Below are 13,143 nucleotides of genomic sequence, written 5' to 3' on the forward strand. Positions count from 1 at the left end.
TGCTCTCTCAGCAGAGCAGCTTCAGGTTTGTCCTGAGTGCTCTTGATTAGTGCTACAAGACAGACTGGGAGTCTGTGCCTGCTCTCTCCAACCCCAGCATTGCAGCTAGAGTTGGAGAGACCTTCACTGCGCATGACAGTTTGGCCGGCCTACGACTGCCAACCAAACCATCATGTTGAGTGAAGGGAGTACACACTCCACTCCCCTCAGTGTTGTCACCCCCCAGGCCCGCCCCCAAGACAACAGGAAAGGAGAAATAAAACAAGTCTTGTTTTAGTTTTCCTTTCCTGTTGTTTTTGGGGGCAGCGACGCTCTTCCGCCACAGCGGAGGAGCCGCCACTGTACAAAAGCAAGATGACAGAATGATAGTAAAAAAAGAAGCACAACAACAACACACCAACTTGTGGGTGAATGTTAGCAAGAACTTGTTTCGTTGGTACTCCATACTGATACAAGAAAAGTATTCTGAAAAAATGCTTAAATTGGTTCAAGCCTGAGGATTTGTTTCTTGGAACTGCTGATAGACAAGGTATGGCAAATAAAGTAATCTCTGAAACAAACATACAGAGTGGTGGAGGGAAGCACATGCGATGAGAAATTGACAAAGTACATTTTTCACTTGAATGGACATTTTCAACTTATCATCCCACGTGCAATCGGTTATAACAAAGCTCAAGAACCTAGAAGACAGAAGGCGGTACAGTATGGAGATTTTCAATATACTCAACCTATGTGACAGCACATGGCACTGGATCCCTGAAGAATCACATACATGTCACTGTAACATCAACCGAGAGTGGAATCTGCACCATGTTCTCTTCTTCTGCCAATTGTACAGCAGTGGGAAAAGATCCTGAGAAAAATGTATAAAGATTCAGGCATGAGATGCTACATAGAGATGACTATATTCCACCTCAGCAGTGTGACAGGCCACACATCAGCAAAAGTAGGATGACACCTACAATTGATGGTGAAGGAAGGGAAAAGCAATGTAATAAACCTGAATATTTAGAACTGAAGATGAAGAAAATGCCTCTGGCATTTTCAATGAACATACAGATGCTCTTACTTGCCGTCAAGCCCAATTGTGGTCTTTACAATGTAGGCGGGCAATAAAAATTGGAAAAAAACTGAAAGTCAAACATACTGATGCAGTATTATGCATTGGCACTTTTCAGTCAAGTACTTATGTAGAATAAGATTTAATTGTTCACTGTGAGAGGAAACTAACCAGTAATCTAGTTTGAGGATGCTAGAATCATACTGAGCATGACATGTTACACATAGTAAATCCCCAGGAAAAATGGTAGAAGGAATTAGCCCAGCAGTGATATTAATAAACAAAGTAGTGTTTAGCAGACATACATGAGGCTCCTGCTTGAAGGGGGTGTCACAGAGTGACTTTGGCTGGGGACTCCCCATGCACTCCCAGCCCATCTCTCATTGTTTCCACAAACTAATACCACCAATTTTGATTGATCAGAATACCCCTCCCTCGCTATTGCCCACTACCCAACTATACTGCCCTTTGAAAACCCCCATAGTGGCATTTAAATGCTTCTATTTGTTTTAATGCAAATGTCATCCTTAGGCCAATTGCAAATAAAAAATATGAAATTGTACATGCATATGACTTGGTGCTATAAATGCTTGATGGTATGTATACCATATACCAGCAGCATTCAAAATGCATGTGGTGATGGTCTGAACTACAGCCCATGCACAGCACTGTGCTTAGTATAATTATTATAATTTAGTCAACAGCAAGCTATTAGGTGAACACTTGCTTGGGCATTACCTTAATAAGTAGTACAAATCTACCAAATGTAAAAAGCATAACTGGGAAATGCTTGGTTGGATTGTCAAAGTTTACCCAACCCAGAAAAATCTATCTTTTTCATAACTAGTCTAATTGACAGGGGCCAAAGCAACAGTGGCATAGCTAGACCTTTTGCCTCTCGTGGCGGTCCCTACATTGGCAGTGAGGGTAAAAGTGCCACTGCCCTCAAAATTTGTGCCGCCCAGGGCAGGCCGCCCCCCCACCCCCTTTGCTATGCCACTGCAAAGCAACCACTTGCCTCATCAAATACACAGACTCCTCGCCCTTACTAATGGAGAAGGGTGGGAAAAAGTCAAGTGGTTTTGGAAGGAAATTGGGTGAATGACTTGAGCAGTTCTGTACCAAATACTTCAGGGTTTCTGTAGTGAAATTGTGTGTATATTGGGCTTCAGACAAGTTTAGAATTAAGTTAATTTAAGTTTTAAAATGTTGACAGTAGGTGTAGAACTTTTCTCTTAAAGTGCCTGGTTGGAGCCCACTAGCATTCCTACATGTTTGAACTAAAAGGCTTCCCTGAAATACCCTGTATCAAGAACTAACGAAGAGCTGGATTGCTTCATAATAGTGTCCTCTTCTTGACCATACGTGCATACCATTACTGGAGAAGTTAATTCCCTAGCTCGTCCTGGAATCAATTGGCTGCTCAACCTATTGTTAGTGTCTTGCCTGCAGTTGGAGTCTCAGGTGTCAGGAAGCTTGCATCATATGGTAGGTGAGCATCTAGGGTATAGAAATTATCCAAGTACTGAAGTGGACATTGCTGGCAGCTTTGTGCCTGTCTTCTCTAAAGCTGTGTTCCTGATTGAGCTGCATTTTCCCAAATAGTCCTTCCTGAATTGAAGTTATCAGCCCTCAAAACTTTCAATAATTAATTTCTAAACGGTATTCAGTAATGTTGAAACATGTAGAACCTATCTGAAGACCACTGAAAGACAATAATGTTATGCCATCATAAAATCGAAGATGATGTTACGTCCCTAGCCTTTGAAGGCACCCCCAACAGAGACCAAGCTATTACTAGCTTATGCTTGGCCCAAGCTACCTCACAGTGAGCTTAGGATCCCCTTAAGGAATCTTGGTTTATCGCAGTGGAGTTATCCTGCAAAGTTTTTCTGGGAGCATGTATACATGTATTTTGCCACTCTCCCTTCAAAGTCTGCCAGTGGGGATTCTTTAAGAGCCCAAAATTTTGTACTATAAGCTCGCGAGCCATATTTATTGTCACTAATTGCTGTGTCGTTCTCCAGCCTCATAGGCATTCTTTTGTAAAGGAAAAGGATGAAGATAACTCAGCTTGCAACAATGTTCCTGTGGTACATCCCAGACTTTGCTCTTCTTCCTCAGGGACCTTCTACAGATGCACCTATTCCAACTCTACCTTGACTGATCCAATTCTGTCATTTTACTCTTTCCTTTTCTGTCCATCTTCTTAAATTCCATCTCTCCAACTTCTATTAAACTTCAGGAAGCTACTCATGACACTCACACTCCATCTCTCATTAACAAATCTGTTTGCTCTCTTTCTATATTTCTGGCCATCCGCTTGCCTACCTCACCTAACCTCATTGGCTTTACTGTCCTTCTCTGTGGTCATTTTGTTTCCTCCCAATAGTCTGTATTACCCATTGTTGTTATATGAATTACAGTACTGTTTTATTGAATAGTGTCTAAATATCGCGGGTGCTACCTACAGCACTATAAAAGAATGCAAACTAACTAACTAAAAAACGAACTAACTAAATAAATAAAAATATAGTAGGTGTCCAATCAATGATACTTTGGCCAGAGCTTTGATTGAAGATTTTTTGTATTTGTATCTTTAATAATAAAATCTTATCCACTTTTACTGTGTTTTCCAGCACTTTCACAGGAGTGAGTGATGGTCAATCATAGACATTTGTTCACTCACTTGTCATGGAAGAGTACCCCTTGGTGTTGAAGTAGTTGTTTCAGATGGAAATATGCTATGGTCCGATTATGTTGAGTAGATCAAAATCCTTGAGTCTGTTACTGCTCTGCCCAATTGGTCCGGTGTACATGCACCCACCCACACCAGACCTGCACCCACCCACACTAGACCTGCACCCACCCACACCAGACCTGCATCCACTAATTTCAGACCTCCACCCACCCACACCAGACCTGCACCCACCTACACCAGACCTTCACCCACCCACTCCAGACCGGCACACACTCACACCAGACCTGCATCCACATACTCAGACCTGCATCCACCCACACTAGACCTGCACCCACCCAGACGAGACCTGCACCCACCCACACAAGACCTGCATCCACCCACACAAGACCTGCACCCACTCACTCCAGACCTGATTTTACTGATTGAAAAATCCAGCCGATAAAATGTCTTTGGAATTGGGCTGGAAGTGCAGCCAAGCTTCTGTTCCCAAATGCAATCCATCCCCTTTCTACGGCATGGGGAGCATATAATGCTCCCCTCTGCCAGACACATCCTCTCCTTCCCTCTACTACCATTTCCATGTCACTCTCCTAACCCTTGCCCTGCACCGATCTCCCCGCTCTCATTAACAAACTGGTCAGAGCACGTGGTAAAAGAGAGCATGAATACCCACAGAATTGAGAATTCAGTGCAGAGTTTCAACTGAAAAACGAGATTCCCACAGGTATTCCCCATTCCGTGAGGACTAACTTGTAGCAGCTGGATTTATGTGTGGTAATACAGTCCAGAAACACTATTGTCCACAAGGTATTCCCGCACATAAATTCATATTATTTGTAATCTGGGCCTCTGATGATGACCAAGGAAATCCAGTCAGCGCCACTTACATGGCAGACAATGGGCATGAAAGTGAGATGAAATGAAAGCTACGTGTGGCATGTGCCAGGACGGAATGGACCTTTAGGGAGGTGTTGTCTGGTTTAATAGTAGAGTCAATGATCTTTGTGGAAATTTCAAAGATCATGATATGTCATAGAGTTGTTGTATCACGGTTTCCCCTCTCTTTTTGCTGTATTGTATGTCTCCTTGTGTGTGTTGTTCAGGATATCTTAGCAGTAAAGGAGAAAGGTGTGTGGTAAGAATGAGAGTGTGGAGGTCTGTAGATGAGCACCTGGGTGAACTTGGAAGATTAGGGATTGGTTGTAGAATAGGGGGCACTGGGAAGTAGGGTGTAGGTTAGTCACATGCTCGTACTGTTGTTCCTCCTGTTGCTCTTTTTGGGACTAGTCTTATCCCACAGCACATAGTTCAACCTATACCCCACGTCAGCGTATTTGCTCCATCTTCTCCTCAACAATTCATAACTTCACCTTCTACACCCATTCACTCACAAGTGAGTCAAGTAAGCAAATACTCTTAAGCAGGAGCCCAGGTCTACACTGAAGGTCTTCCAGAAGTATTCCATGCACCGCACTTTTACAGTCCTTAGGTGCGACAAAGAGGGTAAGTATGAATGCTGACGCTCACGAATGACGCTTTTAATATGGTCCATATGCCAAGCAAAGGGGTCCGCCAGTCCCTGAAAAATACTTTAAAAAAAATATATAAACCACCTCATGCTTACTGACTTTTCCTTCATGGTTATTTAACATTCAATTGCTCAATCATGAAAGCTATCCACCTTTTGTCATACCGACACTTGCAGTCAGCTTTATTGTGTGTTTTTGCCCGAATAGCATCTTTTTCATTTATCTTGTCATCTGATGAGTCACATTCAGAGACACAAACAGCCCATTAATATTTTCTTTTGTTAGGGGGAGTTGGCAATCTCCTCAGAAATGGAGCAGCTACAGACGGCTCTTTTTTTTGATAATGTCCCTGACACTTGGATGAAGCTGGCGTATCCATCAACATACAGCCTGGCGCAGTGGTAAGTCAATCAGCGCAAGCCTTCCTTTCTTTCAATCAAGAAATCCTAACGCGAATTGTAAAATATTATTTTCTGTCAAACATTTTATTTCTTAAGTAAAGCCATTTACAATAATCATTTAGCGTTTGACAGTAAAAGCTGCGCGGAATACAAGTTGTTCCTTATTATCCTTCTAGTAGGATAATTTCCACGTGCTTGATAAATCTTTTCTTTATTGTATCCTTGACACCTCCAGGGACAAAATGTCGCCAAGCTTTTTATCTTAATGGTCCAATCTTTTCTTTCAGGTAATGCATGTGTGTGTGTGTGTGTGTCCAAATAGCACTTTACACCCAAGGGTATTCAAGCACTTTACTTCTTATGAATGAAAGAAGGAAGATCCAATGAGAAACAGACAGTCTCTGTGCCTGAAACGTATTCTGGAAACAACATCGGTCTTTGTAAAAATAAGAAGGGCTCGTCATTTCGATGTCGAGAGGAAGGTTTGTTGAAAAAGATGGGTCAAAGTCGAAATGCTGCCTGAAACCTTCGAAATCTCAACCTAGTATAATGTAGGGCCTTTCACAACAAATATCATGCTTGAGTGTCACAGTCTTGACTGAAACTCTTACGGAAATGGTGATAGTTTTTAATTTTGGCTTAGTAGTTAACTGGCTGAAGGTAAAATCAGACGAAAGTCTAACTTTAAGACTTTTGGTATTCACAAAGAGCATTTACTACTCGAAAATGCCCTTTGTGAATTCCGAAAGTTGAACTTTATGACTTTAGGTATTCACAATGTACTAGTAGTACATGCCCTTTGTGAATACCGAAAGTCGTAAAGTCAGACTTTCGTCTCATTTTACCTTTGTGAATCGGGCCCAATATTTACTGACAGGGCTGCTGTGGCCCTTCTTCATGCATAGGGAAAAGGGGTCTGGGAAGTTTCTGGGGCCCTTCGTGGGATTATTTAGCTCTTGTGCTGGGATAAGAAGAGTAGATTCCAAATGGTTTTCCCATTGTATATGAAATTATGGGTTCAGCATTGCTGCAGTTCGTAAGTCTCCAAATGCACCAGTCCGGATACATCATCCCTCTGCGCCTGGGAACGAGTCACGCTAGAGAAGGGACAACATTTATAGGGGTGCTCCAATTGTCCCCCCTGGCTCCCAGATCACACATCCTACAAACCTGTGAAAAAGACTCTTGAGAAGGGACAAGAGGATGAAAGTGGCCCAACAGCAGTGGCATAGCAAGGAAATAATTAAGCAATATTATCCAGGTGAGGGCACTCCCCAGTAGCTAATGATTAGGGTGAGGCCAGAGGCAAAGCCTATCTATCTATCTAGCTAGCTAGAAGATCCCTCCCACTTGACTAATATTGATATTGTGAATCAGACACTAAAAACATAAGCTGAAATTCAAAAAAAAGTTGTTAGATGATGTGTTTGTCATGATACTTTTCAGGTGGAAAGTTACAAGTAGCATGCTTATTTTGGTGATAAGGCACCACAATTGTTTTAATGTATTGAAGGAGATGCCAGGATTCTGAGTTAAAAATGGGAGCATATAGAAAGGTGACAACATATTTTAGTTGCATTATAAATCATTTATCGGCAGCTGTGGTCCGTGCAGGTAACAGCGGTGGGGCCGAGTAAGGGGAGATTTCGAGGGACTATACCAAGGGAATATTAATTATTTATTTAATTTTCCTTTGGCATCGTCCCTCGAAATCCCCCCTTACTCAGCCCCAACGTCCCACCGCCCCACTGCTTTTACCTGCATGGACTGCAGCTGTTTATCGGTGGTACTAAATTCATTTTTAGTTATTGTGTTGAATTACAAGGTGATTTCAACCTGTAAAGATTATAATCCTCTGGTGAAATTTAATGCAACATCTTTTAAAGAAAACAATTTTGACTTGTGCTTTTGTATGGAAATTCTGGCGAGAAGTCTGCAAGCTAAAATGAGGTCACCTTTTCTTTAAATTCAAAAAACCTACTTCTTCCATATTAGTAAAAAGGGACATGATGAGTAAAACAGGCAGGTACTTCCAACAGTAGCTTTCAGAATATTCCCTGATGTTCTACCTGCAGTTTCACTAAAGTGGTCTAATAATCAAGTATAGTGCTATCATTATGTATTGACGACAAATGTGAGGCACAACTGAATGCATGTTGCTTGATTAGAGCTAGAGAAATGAAAGCATTTCCCATGGAGGAGTCTGCCGTGAATGAAAAGCATAAGGAGCTGCGTCCAGAAATATATCTCTTAGTGCAGTCACATTCTATGAAGGAGGCGGGCCTCTACATCTTAATGGTCTAGCTGACATATACAATGAGAATTTAATGTCCAAAATCGGATGTGCTGTGCTGTGGAGTATGCAATGTAAAATAACAATGGCATTGAAGAGGATCCTCTTCTTTATAAGCAGCCGGTGCAATTGGATGAGAATCAGAAAGCACTACATTGACGGGGGCTGCTCTTAATAAGGTGGGTAGCTGCTTTTCGGACAAGTAAGATACACCTAAGAGATTTATCTGGGAGTTCCAGGGATCAGGCATTACCATCACTAAGATGGGAAAGTACCAATCCTAGCAAATTGGACACATGATATATGCTGTCTATGTATGTCAAGATTTATTTCACTAGCTTTAGTTGCCAGAAACCCATTCTGGACACACTGAAGTTTTTCTGAGCCAGGAACAAGTCAGATGGATACCCGAATTGAAGAACAAATTAGCAGCTTGAAGGATATGTTGGGCTGGTGGAAAGTCAGAAGTATTCTCATACCTCTTCAAACTGAAACATCCTCATGAGGCTATGGGGAACTCCTAACTCCTTAAGATGGCAAGTACTCTTATTAAAAGAAGAAACTGCAGTAATGCAAGTTGAAGATAACACCAAAAACTAAACAGATGCAGGAAGGAGGTAGTAACATCCATAACCCAAAACTAATGAAAACTCAAATTCATGAACATTCTCAATAAGAAACGCATTCCTTCATCCACAGTAAAAGAAAGCCAGAAACATATAATACATTCACTGAAACAAGTAGGTGAGAAGTTCGATACTCTCGGAGTAGCCATCAAGAAGTCAATTGGCAAATTAATTTATTCACCAAAAAGCAAGAAATGGGAAAACAAAATCCTTTTGTGAGAGCTCTAACTGATGCTAAATTTAAAGAAGGAGAATAATTTCTAACCTTAGATAGAAGAGGTGAACTGGGAGGAGGAACATAAATACGTGCAGTATAGGAAGCCATTAATGACAAACACAATATACTAGAAGCCCTATTTGCTGAACATAGGGACCTGAAGAAATTGCTACAGCAGGAACTTGTTCATCACAAATGCAGCAATACCCTGGCACAAACCTCTGAGCACTCTGCAGCAACTGATTCTACATACAGAACATTACTTTACTTCAGGGAGAACAGCAGTTCAGTCAACAAATAAAAAGGTAAGAAGATGGGGTGGGGCAAGAAAGACATCAAGATTGCAACAGTTTTAACTTAAAGGGGAGATACAAGAAATAGTTGTGACTTTGACCTGTCTGGGCATACCTTCTGCTACATCAACCTCTTGAAAACCATGCATGGAAAATTCCTTGGTGAAGAAGGGAACGATTGCAAAGGTGATCCTCATTTCTATATCTCAACAAAAGGAGAAAGAGGGATAACTAAGACACTCTTATACCCCCTAATAAGTCTAAGTTAAAACAACAGAAGAGTGCGGAGCAAATGCAATTGGTGACTGGAAAGTAAGAGAAAGAAAGTAAAAGTGAAATCACTCGTGTGAGTAAAAAGAACCCTCACTCACCAACCTAGTTGGTGTGACATGCTTTATCATTGGGTTCCCTCCAGAGAGGCCGAATGCCTCCTTGGTGTGCTACAACGCCTGGTTACAGCGGAGCAGGTTTTGATGTCATCCAAGTGTGATGAAAATAAAAAGTGATTTAAAAAGTACTCGGTTTAAACCGAAAAAACTTTGTTCACGGTAATCTGTGCACTGTTAAAATGGTGGTTGGATGTCAGAGTAGTCTAGCCCAATTTATCCAGACTCATCCATAGTGTAAGTGAATAAAATCATGGTCAACATGTTTCTGCCTCGTTTTGCTACTTTAGCGAGGCTTTCCTCAGGACCAAGGAAAAGGACACACCACGGCGATATACACACACTAAGGTGCACCCTAACCTGTGATGTTTTTGTAAAGAAAATCTTTTTCAAGACTTACAATTCGTAGTCAGGCCTCCCACTTTTCTGAAAGCCATGTGTATCTGTGAATACACAAGAAGGACAAACACACAAACACAGAGTCGTACAGACAAACATATTATCTTGAGTCAGAGTAAACACAGGAGTGATTCAGGCTGGCACCTTATCATAATTAATGGTGCTCGTAACTATATTGCCTCATTTATGCAGTGCTGTTAGGAACGACCCGCTTCATTCAGAGGTTGGGATAAACATGGCACCATATCCTACTTTGATATTTAATCCGGTGCCTTGTTTCCAGAGAAGCCCTTAGTTTTATTAGGGAAACAGAGCGTCTCTATTATGCACTCTATATTAGTCAATGCTAATTATATTGAAAAACACACACACACCGGTCTAGTCAGACTGAACTATAGGTACCATAATGGAGATAAATATTATAGATATCCAATGGTCGACGAAAAAGAATCCGCGTACTTGTAAAGAACAGAGGAATTACCCCAAGGGTCCAGATGGGGGGCGCGTACTTATAGTCACACTCTGTTGGCAAAAGAGAACAAGGTATAGCCATTTAGCAATAACGTGCTGTTAAGTACGGCTCACCCGTCATGAAAAGAAAAACGTTATCAGCAACTTACTACTCCAAATTTCGACGCCCGCAGCCGACCTAGTATTGCCCAGTGACATGAACCCGACGATGTTGGTCGGTAAGCAGGACGGGTCTTAAGTAATTCTGCCGATAAAGCGTTCTGGTTCCAATGCGCAAACGCAGTGATGTCACAGCGTCATAACTCGTGTTGCGTGGAACGACTAGACACGTAAGTTGAAAATTAAAGGGCCATATTATTGAAAAACGTGAAAACTTTAATCGCACTAACTAACAAAAGGGAGGTAGGAAAAGCCTGAATGTTTTCAGAAGTTAGCATCCAAACCCTATTCACCCATGAAAGACAAAGGTTGGTGGTTGTCAATTCAATAGGAGAGTGTTGAGAACATGAAAAAAGCCACTCATAAATCAAAATCTGGTGGTGGCTATGTATATAAAGGCCCTATATGCCACCTTGCGAAAGTTTTAAGACACCTTGCGAAAGTTTAGAGACACCTTGGTCATATCTTCAATAAACACAGAGTTCTTTCGCAAATATGGACACGGCTCAGAGCCTTCATAGAAAATTCTTGATGAATCGAAGTCAATACCTTATCTTATCTTATCTTATGCTGTATTTATAGAGCGCACTGACACCAAAGGTTTCCTGGCGCTATGATTGAGATTGGAGGTGGGAGTCATAGTTTACATGAGTTTTGAGAAGAGCCATGTTTTTAGGCTCTTTCGGAAGCTTAGTAGGGTACCAGAAGTTTTAATGTGAAGAGGGAGGGAGTTCCATAATTTGGGTGCCAAGTAGCTGAATCTACAGCCGCCCAGTTTTTTTAGTTTGGCCGTCGGCGTGGTGAGAAGATGAAGATGGGCAGAGCGGAGGTTACGAACCGGACAATGAGGGTTCAGAAGGGATTCTAAAAAGGCAGGGCCCTTGGACTGCCGGGCCTTGTATACCAGGCAGCCAATTTTAAAAGCAGCTCGCTGTTCGATAGGCAACCAGTGCAGCTTGGCCAGGAGAGGCCTGGCGGATTGCCATTTGGGAGTTTTGCAGATAAGTCTAGCTGCCTGGTTCTGCACCAGCTGGAGACGATGGAGGAGGGACTTGGGTAGCCCCCAGTAGATTGAATTAGAAAAATCCAGGCGGGAGAGGACGAGGGAGATGACAATTTGCACCAGGGATTCGTGGGAGAATAAGTGGGAAATCTTGCGAATTTTGCGTAGCTGAAACATGCTGGCAGAAATGGTGGTACCAACATGAGTTTTAAGAGAGAGATCAGTGTCGATGGTAACGCCCAAGCTTTTTACCGAATTCAAAGGTTTAGGTGGAATGCCAAGCTCCTTAGGCCAGAAGTGAGGGCCCCAGTATAGAGGGCTGGTACCAGGCAGGAGGAGTTCCGTCTTCTCAGGGTTTAATTTGAGCTGGTTGGAGATCATCCATTGTTGGATATGCAGCATTGCTCCCTGAAAGTTAGGTACAGCATCCTGGGAATCTAATGGAAAAATGATTTGCATGTCGTCAGCATAATTGAGGACAGTGCAATTCCAAGAGCTCAGTGAATGGATAAGTGGGCGCAGATATAAATTAAACAATAATGGAGACAGAGAGGAGCCCTGGGGGACTCCACAGGTGGTGGGGACCTGGGTGGCGGTAAAGGGGCCTAGATGGACTGTTTGAGCTCGGCCCGAGAGGAAGGACTTGATCCATTCCCAGGCGGGTCCCTTGATGCCTGCCTGTCCGACACGGTGGAGAAGGATGTCATGATCCACCGTGTCGAAGGCGGCCGAGAGGTCCAAAAGGACCAACGCCTGAGGGGACCCTCTATCGGCATTCTCCCGAAGGGTGTCCAAAACTTTTAGAATGACTGCTTCGGTTGAATGCGCCGGTCTGAAGCCTGCCTGGTTAGGTACCAAGAACCCGGAGCTCTCGACGAATGCCGAGAGGCAGGTGGTGACGTAGGCCTCGAGAAGTTTAGAGATATAAGGCAGAAGAGAAATGGGCCTATAGTTGGCAGGATTGGCGGGGTCGGCTCCTGTCTTCTTTAAGAGGGGGACCAATATGGCTTCCTTAAAAGCCCTGGGGACCGAGCCGGAGCTGAGGGAAGTATTCAGAAGGGGGAGAATACAATCAGGCAGAGCAGAGAAGGTTGCCCTAAGAACTTGGGGGGGGCAGCAGTCCCTAGGAGATCCAGATTTAACACGAGTGGTAAGCTCAGCGAGAGTGCTGGCGGTGATTGGTGGGAACTGGATGAAAGAGCAAGGGTTAAAAGGGGGAGAGTCAGGAAGGCTAGGAGGGGTAGAGGGAGGAATAGCATTCTTGATGTTTACAATTTTTTGAATGAAATAAGAATTGAGCGAATTACAGGTTTCCTGGGTGGGGGCCTGGGTTGGAAGTACTCTGTGGTCAGATGAGAAATCGTTGAAGATTTTAAAGATTTCTTTAGATTTATCACTAGCTGTATCGATTCTTTCCGTGATGTGTAAGGCCTTTGCTTTAGTAATAGCGTTCTTATATTCATTCCGGGCCCTCACAAACTCGGTGCGGTCCTCCTTGGAGTAGCCCCGTCTCCAGTTTCGTTCCAGGTGACGCAGTTTAAGTTTCTGTACTTTCACTTCCTCTGAGAACCAGCGATGAGAGTTACCATGTCTAGTATGAGCAAA

At 42.9% G+C, this 13,143-nt stretch overlaps 1 protein-coding gene across 1 annotated transcript in view; it reads left to right on the plus strand.

Moving 5' to 3' along the window:
- The window catches only part of LOC146861181 (dynein axonemal heavy chain 11-like), a 2,741,463-nt gene that overhangs the window by 2,490,380 nt on the left and 237,940 nt on the right, over positions 1 to 13,143 (plus strand). Inside the window, exon 71 of the mRNA XM_085646213.1 lies at positions 5,576 to 5,691. Within this exon, the coding sequence (XP_085502339.1) occupies positions 5,576 to 5,691 (116 nt within the window). The remainder of the gene's footprint in view (positions 1 to 5,575; positions 5,692 to 13,143) is intronic.

Source organism: Triturus cristatus, chromosome 3_1 (genome assembly GCF_964204655.1).
Source record: "Triturus cristatus chromosome 3_1, aTriCri1.1, whole genome shotgun sequence".
Classification (NCBI taxonomy): Eukaryota; Metazoa; Chordata; class Amphibia; order Caudata; family Salamandridae; genus Triturus; species Triturus cristatus.